Source organism: Martes martes (genome assembly GCF_963455335.1).
Source record: "Martes martes genome assembly, chromosome: X".
In the NCBI taxonomy this organism is placed as follows: Eukaryota; Metazoa; Chordata; class Mammalia; order Carnivora; family Mustelidae; genus Martes; species Martes martes.
This window is the reverse complement of record NC_137897.1, coordinates 120,300,678-120,319,026: the sequence shown is the minus strand read 5'-3', so window position 1 is coordinate 120,319,026 and position 18,349 is coordinate 120,300,678. Positions and strand designations below refer to the sequence as shown.

Below are 18,349 nucleotides of genomic sequence, written 5' to 3'. Positions count from 1 at the left end.
TATTTTTATGTATGGTGTAAGAAATGGTTCAGTTTCTCTTTCTGCGTGTGGCTGTCCAGTTTTCTCCACACCGTTTTTTGAAGAGACTGTCTTTTATTTCCACTGGACGTTCTTTCCCGTTTGGTCAAAGATTGGTTGACCATAGAGTTGAGGGTCCATTTCTGGGCTCTCTGTTCCACTGATCTATGTGTCTGTTTCTGTGCCAGTACCATGCTGTCTTGATAAATTACATCATTGTAATAGAGCTTGAAATCTGGCATTGCGATGCCTCCAGCTTTGGATTTTCTTTTTCAGCATTCCTCTGGCTATTCAGAGACTTTTCTGGTTCTATACAAATTTTAGGATTGTTTGTTCCAGCTCTGTGAAAAATGCCGGTGGTATTTTGGTAGGGATTGCATTAATGTGTAGATTGCTCTGGGCAGCTTAGACATTTTAACAATATCTGTTCTTCCAGCCCATGAGCATGGAATGTTTTTCCATTTCTTTGTGTCGTCCTCAGTTTCTTTAATAAATATTCTATAGTGTCTAGAGTACAGATTTTTTACTTCTTTGGTTAGGTTTATTCCTAGATACTTTTTTTTTTAGATACTTAACGGTTTTCGGTGCAGTTGTAAATGGGATTGAGTTCTTGATTTCTCTTTCTGCTGCTTCATTGTTACTGTATAGGAAAGCAACTGACAGGGTACCTGGGGGCTCGGTCGGTGAAGCATCTGCCTTCGGCTCAGGTCATGACCCCTGGGTCCTGGGATCGAGCCCACATCGGGCTTCCGGCACGGCACGGAGCCTTCCTCTCCCTCTCTCCTGCCTGCTGCTCCTCCTGCTCCTGCTGTCTCTCGCTCAAATAAATAAATAAATAAATAAAATCTTAAAAAAAAAGAAATGCAACTGTCTTCTGTGCATTGATTTTATATCCTGTGACTTTGCTGAATTTCTGTATCAGTTCTAGCAGTTTCTTTTTTGATGGAGTCCTTTGGCTTCTCTACATGGAGTATCATGTTGTCTGCAAAGAGCAAAAGTTTGACTTTGCTGATTTGGATGCCTTTTATTTCTTTTTGTGGACTGATTGCTGAGGCTAGGACCTCCAGTGCTATGTTGAACAAGGGTGGTGAGAGTGGGCACCCCTGTATGTTCCTGAGCTTTGGGGAAAGCGCTCAGTGTTTCCCCATGGAGGCTGATATTCGCTGTGGGTCTTTCATACATGGCCTTTGTGGTGTTGAGCTTTGTTCCCTCTATCCTTCTATGCTGGACGGTTTTGATCAAGAAAGGATGCTGTATTTTGTCAGATGCTTTTCCTGCATCTATTGAGAGTATCATATGGTTCTTGTCCTTTTTTTTTTTTAAAGATTTTTTTATTTATTTGACAGAGAGAAATCAGAGCTAGGCAGAGAGGCAGACAGAGAGAGGGGGAAGCAGGCTCCCGCTGAGCAGAGAGCCCGATGCGGGGCTCGATCCCAGGACCCTGAGATCATGACCTGAGCCGAAGGCAGAGGCTTCACCCACTGAGCCACCCAGGCACCCCTCTTGTCCTTTTTTTTATTATGTCATGTGTCGCACTGATTGATTTGTAGATGTCAAACCACCCTGTAGTCCAGGAATCAATCCCACTTGGTCGTGGTGAATAATCCTTTCGATGTACTGTTGGATCCTGTTGGCTAGTGTCTTGGGGAGAATTTTTGCATCCGTGTTCATGAGGGTTATTGGTCTCTAGTTCTCCTTTTTAGTGGGATCTTTGGTTTTGGGATCAGGGTAATGCTGGCCTCATAGAAGGAGCTTGGAAGTTTTCCTTCCATTTCTATTTTTTGGAGCAGTTTCAGAAGAATAGGTATTAATTCTTCCAGTGTTTGGTAGAATTCCCCTGGGAAGCCATCTGGCCCTGGGCTCTTTGTTTGTTGGGAGATTTTTGATGACTGCTTCAATTTCTTTGCTGGTCTGTTTGGATTTTCTATTTCTTCCTGTTTCAGTTTTAGTAGTTTATATGTGTCTAGGAATTTCTCTGTTTCTTCCAGATTGCCTAATTTGTTGGCATATAGTTGCTCATAATACGTTCTTATAATTGCATTTCTTCAGTGTTGGTTGTGATCTCTCCTCTTTCATTCATGATTTTATTTATTTGGGTCCTTTCTCTTTTCTTTTTGATAAGTCTGGCCAGGGGTTTATCAATCTTATTAATTCTTTCAAAAAACCAGCTCCTGGTTTTGTTGATCTGTTCTGGTTTTTTTTTTTTTTAATTTCTATGTTATTGATTTCTACTCTAATCTTTATTATTTCTCTTCTCCTGCTTGAGTTAGGTTTTATTTACTGTTCTTTTTCCAGATCCTTAAGGTGTAAGGTTAGGTTGTATATTTTGAGACTTTTCTTGCTTCTTGAGGAAGGCCTCTATTGCTATATACGTCCCTCTTAGGACCACTGTGCTGCATCCCAAAAGTTCTGAACTGTCGTGTTTTCATTTTCATTTCTTCCATGTATTTTTAAAATTCTTCTTTAATTTCCTGGTTGTTGCATTCATTCTTTCATGGGTTGTTCTTTAACTTCCATGTATTTGTGGTCCTTCCAAATTTCTTCTTGTGGCTGCCTCAAGTTTCATAGCATTGTGGCGGTCTTAAAATATGCATGGTATGATCTCAGTCTTTTTGTACCAGTTGAGGCCTGATTTGTGACCCAGGATGTGATCTGTTCTGGAGAATGTCTCATGTGCACTAGAGAAAAATGTGTGTTCTGCTGCTTTAAGATAAAATACTCTGAATATATCTGTGAAGTCTGTCAGTCCAGCGTTTCATTCAAAGCCCTTGTCTCCTTGTTGATCTGTTTAGGTGATCTGTCCATTGTTGTGGATGCAGTGTTAATACTATTATGGTATTATTATCAATGAGTTTCTTTTATTTTGTTAGTAATTGGTTTACATATTTGGCTGCTCCCATGTTAGGGGCATCAGTATTTACAGTTGTTAGATCTTCTTCTTGGGTAGACCCCTTTATTGTGATACAGTGCCCTTCTTCATCTCCTTTTATAGTCTCTGGTTTAAAATCTAGTTGGTCTGATAGAAGGATTGCTACTCCAGCACTCTTTTGATGCCCACTCTTTCTGATGCACGATAGATGGTTCTCCACCCCCTCACTTTCAGTCTGGAGGTGTCTTTGGGTCTAAAATGAGTCTCTTGTAAGCAGTGTATCAGTGGGTCTTATTTTATTTATCTATTTTTTGTCCTTTGTGATACCTTATGTCTTTTGATTGGAGCATTTAGTCCATTTACATTCAGAATAATTATTGAAAGATATGAATTTAGTGCCATTGTATTACCTATAAAGTCATCGTTCTTGGCCATTATCTCTGTTCCTTTCTGGGCTTTGTTATTTTGGGGCTCTCTCTCCGCTCATAGGATCCCCTTTAATATTTCTTGCAGGGCTGGTTTAGTTCACTAATTCCTTTAGTTTTTGTTTGTCCTGGAAGCTTGTTTACCTCTCCTTCTGTTCTGAATGACAGCTTTGCTGGATAAAGTACTCGTGGCTGCAGATTTTTCCCACTTAGCGCGTTGACTGTGTCATACCAGTCCTTTCTGGCCTGCCAGGTGTCTGTGGTAGGTCTGCTGCCAGCCTTATGTGTCTACCCTTGTAGATTAAGGACCTCTTGTCCTGAGCTGCTTTCAGGATTTTCTCTTTATCTTTGTAATTTGCAAGCTTCACTATAATATGTCAAGGTGTTGATCTATGTTTGTTGATTTTGAGGGGGGTTCTCTGTTCCTTCTGGACTGGAACTTCCCAGATTAGGGAAGTTCTCAGCTATAATATGTTCAAATAAACTGCCTGCCTCTTTCTCCTCCTCATCTTCTGGAAATCCTATAATATGGACATTATTTTGCCTTATGGGATCACTGAGTTCCCTCAGTCTACCTTCATGATCTAATAATTTTCTTTCCCTCTTCTTTTCAGCTTCATTATTTTCCATCATTTTATCTTTTAGATCACTGATTTGCTCTTCTACTTCATTCATCCTCTTTTTTTTTTAAAGATTTTATTTATTTGTTTGACAGAGAGAGAGAGAGAGTGAGAGAGGGAGTACAAGCAGGGGAAGCGACAGAGGGAGAAGCAGGCCTCCTGCCGAGCAGGGAGCCTGATGTGGGGCTCGATCCCAGGACACTGGGATCCTGACCTGACCCAAAGGCAGACGCTTAATGGCTGAGCCCCCCAGGTGCCCTCATTCATCCTCATTTTTATGACCTCTGCTTGGGACTACATCTTGGTTATAGCATTTTTAATTATGGCCGGACTAGATTTTAATTCTTTTATCTCTGCAGTAGGGGATTCTCTAGTTTCTTCTATACTTTTTGCAAGCCCGGCTATTATCCCTATAATTGTCTTCAGTTCTAGTTCAGACATTTTACTTGTGTCTGCATTGATTAAATCTCTGGCTGTCGTTTCTTTCTGTTCTTTGTTTTGGGGTGAATTCCTCCATCTTGTCATTTTGGAGGGAAAAAAATACAAAAAGAAATAAGAAAAAAGAAAAATGAAAAAAATGAAAAAAAAAAACCTTAAAAAGTATGTAAGATAAAATAAAATACATATAGGAACCTAGATCCTAGGTGTGCTTTGGTCTGCTTGTGACGAGAAGTTTCTGTGGGTCATTTTTCTGGTTTGTCGATGGGCGAGATATTCTCCAAGACTTCTGATTGATTTCATGGGTGTTCAGAATGATCCAGTCTTTATCTAGCTGTGTTCCAGTGAGGAGGCAGAGTTCAGGTCACCCTACTCCTCTGTCCTCTTACCACTCGCCCTGGAATTGTTTTCTCAGTTTCATTTTTGTGTTACTGTTTGCTAGCTTGTGGAAATACAATTAACGTTTGCATATTGCTCTTGTATCCTGCCGGGTTGCTGAACTTGTGTACCAGTTCCAGTGATCTTTCTAGTGGATCCCTTAAGGTTTTCTATATATAAGATTGTGTCATCTGCAAGTAGAGATGGTTTTATCCTGGCCGTTTGAATTTGCATGTTTTAAATTTGTTTTTTCTTGCCTAATTGCTCTGGATAACACCTCCAGGGCGGTGTTGAATGGAAGTGGCAAGAGTGGGCATCCTTGTCCTGTCCGTGATTTGAGGAGGAAGGCATTCGATCGCCACTGAGTGGATGTTACCCCTTTTTCAGGTGGGGGTGCTCCCTTCTCTTCCTCTTTGTTAGTGTTTGTATCCTGAAAGGGTGCTGAATTTTGTAAATGCTTTCTCTGCATCTGCTGAGCTGATTGTGAGGTTTTGTCCTTTATTCTTCCTTCTTTTGTGATGTTCTAAGTTTCTTTCCAGTATCATTTCACTTCTTTCTGAAGGACGGCCTTTAGCAATTCTTTTGGAAGTGGTCTGCTAGGTCCAAGTTCTCTCAGCGTTCACTTATTTGAGTATGTCCAGTTCCCCTTCGTTCTTGGTGGGTATTTTTACTGAATATGTAATTTTGTGTTGGCAGTTCTCTGTCCATAGGTTCCGAGGAGAAATCTGCAGTCATTTGAATAATTTTGCCCCTATGGGTCATGCATTGATTTTCTCCTGTTGCTTTAAAACTTTTTTCTTTGTCACTAGTTTTCATCAATTTGATTACGTGTTTGTGGGAATATTTCTTCGGGTTTGTCCTATTTGGATTCACTCAGTTTCTCAGATCTGTAAGTTTGTGTCTTTTTCTGAATTTGGGAAGTTTTCAGCCATCATCCCTTCAAATATTTTTTCAGCCCACATGTTTTTCTCCCCTCCTTTTGGGGCTCCTATGACACACGTGTTAGACCTTTTATTATTGTACCACATGGCCATGAGGCTCTTAATTTTTTTCGGTGTTTTTTTCCTTGCTGTTGCTCACAATGGATAGTTTCTGTTAATCTGTTTTCAAGTTCACTGACTCTCGCCTCTGTCCCTTCCAATCTGCTGTTTGGGCCACAAGTGAGTTTTTTATATCAGTTATTCTATTTTCCAGCTCTAAAAGATATTTCCTGTTTTTAAAAAAAATTGTTTCTTTGCTGACATTTTCTCTTTTAACTTTTGTTTCAAGAGCGTTCATGGTGACGTCCTGAGCGTTTTTGTAATGACCGCTTTAACTTTGTCGGGTAGTTCCAGCATCTGCACCATCTTGTGATGGGTGTCTGCTGATTGTCTTTTCTCGTGCAAGTTGAGGTTTTCACGGTCTTCTTCGTGTGCCAAATAATGGTGGATCGCATCCCGGACATTCCTGACTAGGACTTTGTCTCTGGGCCTTGTTAAACTTTACGGGGAACATGGGTGTTTGTGTTTCAGCAGGCACGTGACCCGTTTGGGGTTAAGCCACACGTCCTGCCTCCTCCTCTGGCCTGTGGTTCCGGCCGACGTCAGCTCAGCGTCTGCAGCCTTTGTGCCGCTGCTCGGCCCTGTCCTGTGTGCGTACCACCCTACGGTTGCCCAGGACCTGGGTGTTGGCCTCTCCCCTGTAATCATTCTTCGGGATGTTCATCAAGATCAGATCTACCCCTGCATGCGTGGGGGTGAGTCCAGGCATTTGTAAACAAATTTGTAGGGTTACTTTCCTTAGATCTCCCTTCCTGTCGTCTCTTTGGTTCTATCTGGCTTCTGGGGAAAGGGCCATCCTTTGCTGTCCCACAGCCATAAACTAGCCACTTCTGTGACTGTAACACTGTGGTGGGGGCGCAGAGTGGAAGAAGCAATGAAGGGTTTGCTTGCCCTCCCCCCGTAGCTCCACTGAATGGAGAGGAAGATTCCCTGCTCCCCGAGCAGTTTTCTGTTATTAGCCACCTTTGTTGCTGCCGCCACCCCTGCCATGACATTGCCTGGCATCTGGGGTCATAGAGCAGAGAGAGAGAAGGCCAGGAATTTCCCTTGTTCTCCCTGAGTGTGAGGAGTTTCCTTTTCTGGAGTTTTCTGTACCATTATGCTCCCTTCTGGGTTTGACCTAGGCTGAGTGCAGGTCCAGGGAGACCAGAGGAGAGAACATGGTAAGTCATCACCAGTCTCAGTGGTAACCTTGGACTCTGGCATGCCTCCCTGACGTGCCTGCTGATATTTGCCCTTCCAAGACTTGAGACACCCAACACACACATTCTGTCCCACTCCTAGGTGTGGGTGCTCACTGGATGGGGGAAACTGGGCCCTCAAGTCTTACCTGGAACTCTAACCCCTCTCTCTTCCTTTTCATCTTTAAAGATTTTTTTCATTGTGGTAAATTGCACATAGCATAATATTTACCCTTTAAAAAAGATTTTAGTTAGAGACGGAAAGCACAAGTGGGCAGTTGGGGGGAGAGGGAGAAGCAGGCTCCCCACTGACCCTGATGTGGTGTGGGGCTCTATCCAAGGATTCCAGGACCATGACCTGAGCTGAAGGCAGATGCCTGACTGAGCCACCCAGGCACCCCAATATTTACCATTTTGACCCTTAAAAAGATTTCCCAGCAGGCTCTGAAGGGTTCTTTTTTAAAAACATTGTTTTGTTGTGGTGAAATACACATAACATAAGATTTACCATCTGAACTATTTTTAAGGGTGCAGTCAGTGGCACTAAGTACATCTGTCTAGTTCCAGAACATTTTCATCACCCTTAAAGGGGATCCCATGCCCATTAAGCCGTCATTCCCCATTACCCACAGACCCTGGCACCCATCACTCTACTGTCTCTGTTTCACGTAAATGGAGTCATACGGCACGTGGCCTTTCGTAACGGCTTCTTCACTTAGCATCATATTTGCAGGGGTCATTCATGTTGGCACATGGATCAGTACTTCATTCCCTTTTATGGAATACAAAATAAAAACAAAAAAATAATGTATGTCAGTATATTGGGAGCTGGGAGCTGGGGCATGGGAGAAAGGAGGTATGGGTATAAGATCATTAGGTTTGGTCAAAGGCCATAGTCTGAAATTTGAGCTGGGAATATCAGGGTGAGCTTTTAATGTATTTTAACTCAAAAACAGTGTGTGGATATATATGTATTTCCTTGCTCTTTGTATTTCCTTGGTCTTGGCTTCTTAAAAGGCCAAGAACAATGACACTCCGGTTGTGACACAGGCCTGGGGCAGGAAATGTACCAGTTGTGTCAGGAGCACCTTGTCACATGAGAGGACAGGGCAGATACCCGAGACTTGAGTTGTATCTAAAGGACTGGGGCGCCAGCTAGCAGTAGCCCTCAGTGGCCAAGGAAGGGATGTCGTGGGGATGACGCCTGCATCATAAGGACAGTGACTGCAGCAGGCTGAGCCCCTTCTCTGAACTCAAATCCATGAGTTCGTAATATTTTTAAAAAGTCATTTTGATACTGAAAGCACAAGTAAAAAGAAAGAAAAAGATCAGTTAGACTTCACTAAAATGAGCCACTTTGGTGCTTCAAAGGACATCGAGAAAGCAGAGAGAATCCACAGACTGAAAGAGAATCTTTGTCAGTCATGGATCTGGCAAGGGTCTACCATCCAGAGTGTACAAAGAACTCTCACAACTCCGTGAGAAAAAAACAAGTAACCCGACTCAAAAATGGGCAGAAGCTCCGAATACATTTCTCCCAAGACCAGCAAATGGCCAAGGAGCATGTGTTCAGGTGCCACCTGTCATCGGGGGCGCAAACCCAACTGCCGTGAGGTCCCGGCTGCACAGCCCCGAGCTCGAGCAGACGCGGGCAGCGCCAGGCGGTGTAACCACAGGGGCACGTGGTCCAGCGGCTCCTCCGAGTGGTGAGCCCCGCAGTGGCCCCGTGACCAGCACTTCCGCTGTCAGCTGTAGGGCTGTGCAGAAACTTGTCCCGGAGCGGCAAGTATTGCTTAAGAGCCAAAAAGTAGGAAAAAACCCCAGTTCCCCTTAACTGGGGAATGGACAAATCAACAATAATGAGGGACCTTAAAAACGCGATGCTGAGTGAAGGGGGCCGGTCCCAAAAGACCCCACACGTGAGATTCCATTTATAGGAAGTGTCCAGAAGAGGTAGATCTATAGGTGCAGAAAGGAGGTCGGTGGGTGCTGGGGACTAGGGTGGGGGTGGGGGGTGGGGACAGGAGCGCTTTTGGGGGTGATGGTGATGTCCCGGACTTATCAGCAAATGGCAGTGGCTGCACAGCTCTGTGACTGTCCTGATAACCACTGAGCCTTAGAAAGGGTCATTTCCTGGTGTGTGCATCTCAGTACAGATACCAGTGCGGCTGGCTGAACGAAGAGGGTTGCTGGTGCGATCGGCACCACAGTCCCAGCCCTGCGCCAGGCCGGCCGAGCCCTGAGCACTGGGCCCGGGTGGGGACAGCTGTCAGAGTCAGGGCTGTGCTGAGGAGAGGGCAGCAGGCAGGACGTCCCAGCTCTGGCCGCTAGTCAAGGCTTTGTGGGGTCCTGAGTGATAGCTGCTCTTGCGTTTCTGCCCAGGCTGTCTCCTGCCCAGGCCATGTCCCGCGCCCCGCACCTCAGCTCTGCTCCAGGGTTGTGTGCGGGTGTGTCTCTCGGGCTCTGTCACTGGGGCAGACTGGGAGAATGGGTCAACAGGAGGCAGTGGTGGGTCCAAGGAGCCAGTTTTAGGCTGATGAGCTTCCAGAGTCACCGGTCTTGACGTGGCCGTGCAGCCGAGGGCCGGGCCGGCGGGGAAGGCCTCCCGCGAGGAGCCGCGCTGGAGGACGCGTGCTGGGCCCTTCCCGAGGCTGGGAGCGCTCAGTGACCGTCGTCCCCAAGCCAGTCGCAAATGCCGCCGGCCCAAGCGCTCCTTTCCAGCGGCCCCAGCAGGGCAGGGTGTGGGGTGGGGCCCCCCGCGCGTCCGGCTAGTGAGCACGCCCCCTCTTCCCTGCCCAGGGCCGGGCCTGCGCCCAGAAGCAGTTGCACCTCCTGGACCAGCTGCTGGATGCCGTCCGGAGCCTGACCGTCGGATACTCCAGCTGCCCCAGGTAAAGGCTCAGGGTGGGCCCTCCGTGGAAGGCCCGGTGGGCACCCTCGGAGCTTTATGTGGAGCTGGCGAGGCTAGGGGGCCCACGGGGCGCCTAGGCCCAGCAGCAGGTGCGTCTCCAGCTGGGGTCTTCACTTCCGTGTGGGCAGCGCAGCTACACGCTGGCGCGGTCGGGGGTGAGCCCAGCGGACTCACCTGCCGGGGAAGGTGGGCTCTTGAAGGACTGGGGCCCGGTCCCTGCCGTCCAAGCAGGGCAGGTTCTGGGGGAGACATCATCTCCCGGAGGCCATGCTCTGGCCAGTGACGACATGGCCTTGGGGCTGCCTTGGCAGTGTGAAGGAGCACTTAGAGGGTACCAGAGAGAAGAACGAGGCACTGCTGGGGGAGCTCTTCTCCGGCCCCCGCCTGCAGACGCTCCTGAGCCCAGAGTGTGACCTGTGGCCCCTGGACATGCAGCCCCTCCTTGACCAGCAGAGCAATGACTGGCCGAGGTATGTGTCCCACTTGGTTCCGTCACCTGAGACGAGCCCTTGCACGTGTGGCCTGCGGCCGCTCCGATGCCTGGCGTGGCGCCGAGCCGGATGTGTCCTCTCTCTCCCTGCAGGGCCAGCCCCCCTGTGCAGCCGGAGGAGGGGAAGGTGCTGGAGCTGGCCGGGAAGTTGCAGGAGAGTGCTGCCAAGCTGCAGATGCTCAGGGCAGAGGTGAGGGGCGCCAGCTCCTGGGGGCTGCGGTAGTTGGGCCGGAGGGCCTGACCGGGCCCTTCGTGGCTCAGGGCAGGGAGCATCGCTTCCCCAGGCCCGGCTGGTCCGCCTTTACCATGAATGTGTTACAAGGCGGAACTGAGGCGGTGTAGGCACAGGGCTCAGTGGGTTCTAGAACGCTGTGGGTGCTCAGCCCACGGGAAGGAGAGAGGCAGGCAAACTTCGGGCAGATGTGGGGAGGCTTTCCGAAGAATGGAAAGGGTTGGCCTCCTGCAGGCGATGCACTGGGCCCTGGGGTGTGGGCTTTCGTGCGCTTTCTTACACGTGGCCTTCCCAGCAGCCCTTGGCCTGGCCTCCTTTTCCCGAGGAGGAGGCTGTGGCCCCCACAGGCAGAGGCCCGTGGCAGCTTTGCTCAAAACCCACTTGCTCTTTTTTGCCTTTGGTCCTGCGTATCTGGTGCGGGAAGAGACTTGGTAGCCCTGGGGGGGGGGGCAAGGCAGCCTCAAGGGTCCCTCTGCCTCTGGCTTTGCAGTGCTTCGCACAGCACAAGCAGGGGGCTGCTGTGAGTGCGGCTGACCCCAGCACCCTGGACCAGAAGCTGCGCCTGGTCATCTCGGACTTCCACCAGCTCGTCGTGGCTTTTCTTCAAGTCTATGACGACGAGCTGGGTGAGTGCTGCCCGCGCCCAGGCGCCTATCTCCACCCGTGCGGCCCCATCATCCAGGCCGTGTACCAGACTCTGACGTCGTGCAGCCAAGTAAGAATCCCCCTTTCCTCTTGTGCTTCCCCTCCCTCCCAGCTGCTGCTGCAGCCTCGGCCACAGCTGGGGGGTGTGCTGGGAGGGGCTTGGCGCAGTTGGGCTCTGGCCTCGGCCTGGGGCCTGGGGCGGGTGAGGAGGGCGCTTCTCCTGGTGCGTGGAAGGGATGAGGGCTGGCATGGATGTTCTCCTGCGAGTCCGCCGCACTGCACTTCGGGGGGCAGTTAGCTGAGCCAAGACCCTGGGCCTGTCCTGCCTGCACTGGGTCCTAGCTCCTAGCCTCTGTCGCTGTATCGGTCTCACTCGGTCTTCACATGATGCCCAAATGTATCATGGCTAGTTCATTCTTGTGTATGACCAAGAACTCTGCCAGACACACAGACAGATGTTTGCCAGCTTGTGCTCCTGACCCAGCTCACATAGGAAAAAGTGGTCTCACGATGCTGAGCCGACCACATAAATATTTACTTACTCATTTTTTTGTTCCGCCTTTCAGACCCCTGGAGTCCAAGCTAAACCTCTGATGTTGGCTCAGGGCTTCCGCCACATTTGCTTTTTTTTTTTTTTTCCCCAATTTTAGTTTAAGTGCTGCTGAAGCAAGCACTGTCTTGGTTTTTTAACACGAAGACTCCCAGACTTCCAAACCTCTGACCAGCCTGTCCTTTGCAGCTCTGCCAGCAGGGCAAGAGAGGGTACATTCCTTTCTCATCAGGAAGGCCCTCGCCTTTTGTTAATCTTGGGACATTGATTTTTCCCACTGTGCCCGTGGCTTTGCTTGGCTACTAGTGTGGGATGGGACACGTCATTGTGTGGCATCCCCACTGGGCCTGGAAGAAGGGACTTAGGATGGAGAGCTCTGGTCAGTGACTCTCCAGCTGGCTGGCAGTCCTGTCCTCTCCCGGGGCTGTCCTTGGGGGTGAAGGCCCCATGCTTGAGGGTCTGGGGAAGAACACATGCTCAGTGCGAACCCGGGGGGAGGCCGGAGATGGCTTCTGCAGATCAGCCCACCAGCGGTTAATGCCTACGTGCCTCCCTCTCTCTGTCCCTCCCAGCTGTTGAAAGCGGTCATGGAGGTCACGGACACCTCAGCCAAAGCCGTGGAGATGGCGAAGCGGCAGCAAGGCGAGCAGATCTGCTGGGGCAGCAACAACTCTGTCATGAGTCTAGGTGTGTGGTTGCCGCTCGCTGGGGCTGGGCCTGCCTGCTCCGTGGTCAGAGGTAGGGCCGTCCCCGTGCGCCTCGGCCTCGTGCCTGCCTCACACGTGCCTGTTTCTTGCTCCACCAGAATTTGGGGAGTATCTGGGGACCGTCCCTCACTTTCTTATTCTTCTGATGCATAAGGTTTTTCTTCCCTTGGGGGAAAAATGCTTTCTACAGGTTATAAAATAAAACAATTAATTGTGGGAAAATTGGGATGACCCCAAGCTGTGCGGAGGTTTACTAAAAACGGTCCATGACCCGGTGGCCCAGAGATGGTTGATATTCATATTTTGGTCTATTTATCTCTATTTTTTGTCCTTTCATCCTTTTTTATTTCTTCGTGTAAGTGTCATCACAGCACATACACGCTTTTATATTATGTTCTTTTCCTGGGACCACATGATAAACATTTTCCTGGGGCGCCTGGCTGGCTTAGTCAGTAGACAGAGCGTGTGACTCTTGATCTCGGGGTTGTGAGTTCAAGTCCCACGTTGGATGTAGAGATAACTTAAAAAAATGTTATAAGCATTTTCCCATGTTCTGGAAGTAACGTTTTCAATTGTCAAACACACTTCTGTTCAGGTATTTGCTATAAGTTGCTTAACGTATTCTATTATCCAGCCTATAGGTCATTTTCAGCTTTTTGCTATTATATATGATGCTGTTGCAAGACTTATAATAGCGGAAAATGGAGACAGCCCAAGGTTTTCACGTCGGGAGGTGCTTTGGTGATTATGATGGGATAGTGTTTGTTGTTTTATGATTATGGTGGGATAGTGTTGTTTCCAAGGTTGGTTATGGCGACGTAGAGCTGCACGGCACAGAATGTCAAAGGGAATCTGCAGGCCGATCTCCCCCGTCTAAAGGACAGACATGTGGAAGACCCACCGTGGGGAGCGAGCCGGGGTGCGGACGCTGCTGTCCTCTGTGTTGGAATCAGAGGCGGCGTTACTCATTTCTTTTCTCTCTCCTGCTCTGTAGCCTTCAGATGCTCCCTAGTGAACACGGGTAATGCACCCCTTCCCACTGGCAAGCTTGCCAAAGGATGCAGGAAACATGTTGAGACATAAAGTGTGTTCCCGTCGTCGACTGTGCCCCGAGGACGGGGCTCCCGGTGGCGGTGGCGTGGTGGTGAGGCCCGTCCCTGTTGGCTAACTGTGGCCTCTGTGCCAGATCGCATCCTTCTGACATTTCTGTTACTGGATGTGGCCGATGGGATCTGCATTTAGTTTCTTTTTTTTTTTTTTTTTTTTAAAGATTTATTTATTTATTTGACAGAGATCACAAGTAGGCAGAGAGGCAGGCAGAGAGAGAGGGAGGAAGCGGGCTTCCTGCTGAGCAGAGAGCCCAAGATGCGGGGCTTGATCCCAGGACCCTGAGATCATGACCTGAGCCGAAGGCAGAGGCTTAACCCACTGAGCCACCCAGGCGCCCCGGATCTGCATTTAGTTTCAATTAAACTTTTTTTCTGAGTAAATTTACTGTTTTATTATGGAAATGTGCATTCAGAAAAGCTCTTTCTTGTAAGAAAAACAGTGCTCAGTGGGAAGCTCAGTTCAGAGGGAGTGGAATAGGAACGGGGTATAGTTGGGTATTTTCCCTGTGCTCTGGCCAACCCCCTTTATTCCAGTTCAAGGGATTTTAAAGTGAATACTTGTGTGACCATGACCCAGGTCAAGAACTAGAACATGCTAGCACCCTCGGAAGCCCCACGTGTCTTTTCCCGTTGACGGCTAGCTGCCGTCCTAACCGGACGGTGGTGACGTCTCTGGGAGACTCGTCTCCGTGTGTGTCTGTCATTTGTTCGTGTTCATCGCCCCGTAGCTGATGCTGGCAAACTTGTAAAGAGCCGGGTAGGAATCGTGTTCGGCTTGTGATGCGAACGCAGCTGCGGACCCCGTGGAGACCCTTCCACGGGCCCTCTGCTCCTCTGGGGCTCAAGAGCTGCTTGGTCTTTGGCTCCGGACAGTCAGATTCAAATCAGTCTTGGTGCACATGGCCTTGACTTTCCCCCTTTTGGAGTTCGCAGAGATTCTTGGATAGGTAGCCTCGCTGCTCATCAGCCAGACAGTTGACAGTTGACAACTTCCGTCTCCTTCGCTTCCTGCTCGTTCTGAGCCTCGAGGTCAGCCAGAGGCGATCGTTCAGGTCCTCGTCCGTCCTCTCCTGGGTGCTGGCACAGGCCTGGGTGTGCGTGTGGCCTTCTAGACTGCCAGGCCTGCAGGACGCCTCAGAGCCCTTGAGGACGCCCCCCTCCGCACCTGCTCCCAAGCCCCGGCGTTCCCTTGTAAATGTTTACCCGCAGGACACCCCCAAGGAGTGCCTTAAGGTCACAGAGCCTCTGAGCCCTCCCTTTGAGTGGACTTGCCAGCCAGCCGCCTTGCCGCTCTTGGCCTTGCCACGTGTATACCGGGCACTCGCGGGGTCTCTTCTTCCTGACGGACCCGCCACAAAGTCCCCCATTTTAAAATTTGTCCTAACATTTATCCTAGTCAGCACTGTCACTGTGGCTCCCCCCTGCCACTGTACATAATTGCTGTTAATAAAATGCCATCGTTAATGGAATGATGGTCCTTAGTGTCCTTCACAGGACTGCTGTGTGAACCCCTCCCTCCCCCTCCTTCTGCGGGGTGCCCCACAGGCTCGCCCCTGAGATCCTGGCCCCCTCGGTGGGTCTGGAGAGTGGGGAGGGACAGCGCGGCCCCTCCAGATGTGGTTTGAGATGAGTTCTTGGGCCACAGACACACCAGGGAAGCGGTCCATGCCGACTCCGTGCCAGGGCCCGTCGGGACGGCCTTCCCGCCTGCCCTGTGTCCCACCTGACCTAACCCAAGGCCTCGGCCTGTGGCCTCTTCGGGACCTGCGGCTGTGGGAGGTCTGCGTGTCTGTGGCCCTTCCCTCCCCAGGACAAGAGGCTGGGCCACCTCTCTGTGTGTCAGTAGCCAGGCTCCGTTGGTAGCACATCCCCTCGTGGCAGTGAGGGGCTGGGTGTGCCCGCTGGGCCCGTGTCCTGAGCCATGCTGCTGCGTGTGTGGAGAGGGCCTTGGCGACACTGACTGGGCCGCTCCTTTCATCATCGTTCACCAGTCGCCATCTCTGCTGAGTGGACCTGAAGCCCCACTCGCCACGGTGCGGAGAGCGTGGGAGGGGAGTTGATAGCGCCGACGCGGAGAGGTGGAGATAGCCACAGCCCAGGGCAGAAGAGTGGGGCCTGTCTGGTAGATGGGCTGCTGTCCCAGGGCCGTGTGGCCAGCAGCCCTGGGGGGCAGGGGGAGGGGGAGGGGGCAGTGGGGAGTGGGCCGGAAGCAGAGGGTGCGAGCAAGGCCAGTCCGTACAGAGTGGTGCCCCCAGTGAGACCCTTGCCTGTCCTTCCATAAAGAAATTGACTGAAATAAATGGCTAACCCAGGCTCCCGGCATGGCTTCAGCATCCCAACTGAAGCCCACTTTTTTCTGGTGCAAGTGTCCATGACATGATGGCCACGTCCATTGCCTTGCCCCCCCCCCCCCGCAGAGCTCCTGCTGGGAAACGCTGCGCAGGACGTGGGACACAGGTGTCTCCACCAGAGCGAGGCGAGACCAGCACAGCAGCTTCCCAGGCCTTCTGTCCCCAGCCTGGCCCAGCACCATGGAACAGAGAAGAAAGACCTGGAAAAGTCATTCAGAAACGAGAGCTTCCCAGCACACCCTAACCTAGAAAACCATGAGAAAACAAAGAGGAAAACAAGCAAAGACCCTTAGAAGTTGAAAGTGGTTGCCAGAATCGAGGGCAAGAGCTCTGTGGGGGCAGGACGGCAGGAGCAGGCAAACAAGTGTGTAAGAATAGAGAGAAAATGCCCAGATCAGCAAAATGAGGGCCAGTCCCAGCGGCGAGCAGGCCCTGCGGAGGAGGAGGAGGAGGAGGAGGGAGAAATAGTGGACGGAACCCCGAATGTGCCGAGGCCCAAGCTTTCGGAGCGTGAACTGCAGCCTCCGGAGGCTAATTCCTTGGCTTCTGGCCGAGAGAGCCCAGGCCGTGGGAGCTGGTGGGGCACCCAGCGTTGAGGCGGCCCCAGGAGGCAGAGTGGGCAGGCGGGGGGTTGTGGCAGAGGCGGAGGACTCCGGAAGGGACCTAGGAAGACCCCACGGGTGGAGGAAGGTGATGGGGACAGGAAGCATAGTCGAGTGCGCTCGGCGGGGGTGCTGACGACGGGCGGAGGGGCGCGGAGGGGCGGTAGGGCCGGTAGGGCCGGGCCCTCCTCGTCACCCTGAGGCACACCGCGTGATGCTTGAGCTTCAGTGTCCCCCTCTGGACAGGCAGGACCAAATGTCGATTAAAGACCTCGTGGTGGTGCGGGGGAGGGGGGGCGCCGGGCCGGAGGCAGAGAGGCAGGCTGGTGGAGGAGGGAATAGGTGTGTATTTAAGTGAAGGCACCGCTGACCCGGGATCCGAAGGGAAGAGCCCGGAGTCCCCAGGGTGGGGGAGGGGAGTGAGCGGAAGTCCCTGTACTTCGCGCCCTGCGCTCAGTACCTGCATCGGGACCTCAAGGGGCCCGCGGGGACTGGGGCCCCTGAGAGCCCAGCAGCAGGTCAGAGCAGTTGCCTGCCGGGCCGGGGCGGGGGTTCCTGGTCTGAGCAGTTTGCGGCGTGTCGTGCGGCTCGGAAGAGCCCCTGGCTCCCGGGCTCTGGTGGGGGTCGGGGTGGGCAGGGACGTGGCCCAGGGAGTAGAACCTGGCCTGGGGCTCAGCCTGGAGCCTCCAGGGCCTTCCATCTCTGCTTTCAGCCCCCGACCTCCTAGCAGCTCCCGGCTTAGCAGCTTCCAGATCTCGGTGGCAGTTGGACGCCCAGGCTGCAGGCCCCCCGAGGGTCAGGCGCAGGGAAGCCCGGGGCCGAGGAAGGGCTCGGGGTGGGGCAGGCAGCGGCCTCTTCCAGGCTGGGAAGCACGAGGAATCACGTTGCTGTTCGTTTTTTTTTGTTTTTTTTTTTCTCTGCAGCCACCAAAATGGAAGAACTAACCCAGAAATACAAGATCTTCCGTGACAGTCTGCACAAAGGCGTGGAGTAGTCTGTGAGCAGGAGGTGCCGCCGCGCGGAAGAGCCAGGGGGCGGGGGGCGCGGGGCGCGGGGCGAGCCTCGGGCAGGAGAAGCAGCTTGGGAGGGAAGGAGGGAGGAGGCAGAGGTGAGCTGGAGGGAAGGGAAGGCTTGGGTTCCAGGAAGCTGCCTCACACCCGCCTCCTCCTGCCGCCTGGCTGGAGCTGAGGGGGCCAGGGCGCCCCGCTGCCCCGTCGGCTCCTCATCCCGGGCCGGCACCCTGGGTCCCGGGCCGCACCTGGCTGTGGCCTTCCTGCCGTCCCAGGCGGCTCTAGCCGTGCCCCTTTTCCGTCCCTTCCCCGCTCAGTTAAACGGGGCCATGTCAAGCCCCAGAAGTCTGCACCTCGCCGTGGCACCCGACTGCCCCCTGCTGCATCCATTGTGACTGGCCTTTGGGGTCCCACGTGAGGGCCACGGCCCAGCCACAGGCACCGACCCCATCCGGGATCCAGTGGCCAGGGCCCGTGTTTCCCCCCTCCTTCCTCCCCAGGGCTCCCTGCGCCGGCCTGGGGACTTCTTGCCCGTAGCCTGACTGGTTGTCCAGGAAGCTGCTCTCTGGGCTTCCCAGGGTGACCCAGTATCTCTCTGAGCGGTGCGCCTGTCACGGCCACCTCCCTCCCTGCAAGCACGGAACGGGCGTGACGGGTGGGGCCTCTGCCTCCCTCAGCCCAGCGACAGGCCAAAGGGGTCTTGAGGAGGGGCCTCCCTCCCAACACTTGGTCCACTGCAGAGGCCCGCCCTGGCTGTGGGCCTCGCCTGCTTC

General features: G+C 52.0%; 1 protein-coding gene across 2 annotated transcripts in view; it reads left to right on the top strand.

The window, feature by feature from the left end:
* Positions 1 to 17,560, top strand: part of HAUS7 (HAUS augmin like complex subunit 7) — a gene marked incomplete at its 3' end in the record, with an annotated part of 28,292 nt that extends 10,732 nt beyond the window's left edge. The window contains exons 5-10 of one of the 2 annotated variants that reach the window (XM_080795259.1): positions 9,769 to 9,860; positions 10,192 to 10,350; positions 10,464 to 10,560; positions 11,093 to 11,317; positions 12,370 to 12,484; positions 17,490 to 17,560. In XM_080795259.1, coding sequence (XP_080651385.1) covers positions 9,769 to 9,860; positions 10,192 to 10,350; positions 10,464 to 10,560; positions 11,093 to 11,317; positions 12,370 to 12,484; positions 17,490 to 17,560 — 759 coding nt within the window. Of the gene's footprint in view, positions 1 to 9,768; positions 9,861 to 10,191; positions 10,351 to 10,463; positions 10,561 to 11,092; positions 11,318 to 12,369; positions 12,723 to 17,489 lie in introns of those variants that run through there. The other variant, XM_080795258.1, reaches the window with a different exon arrangement.
* Between the last annotated feature and the right edge of the window lie 789 nt (positions 17,561 to 18,349).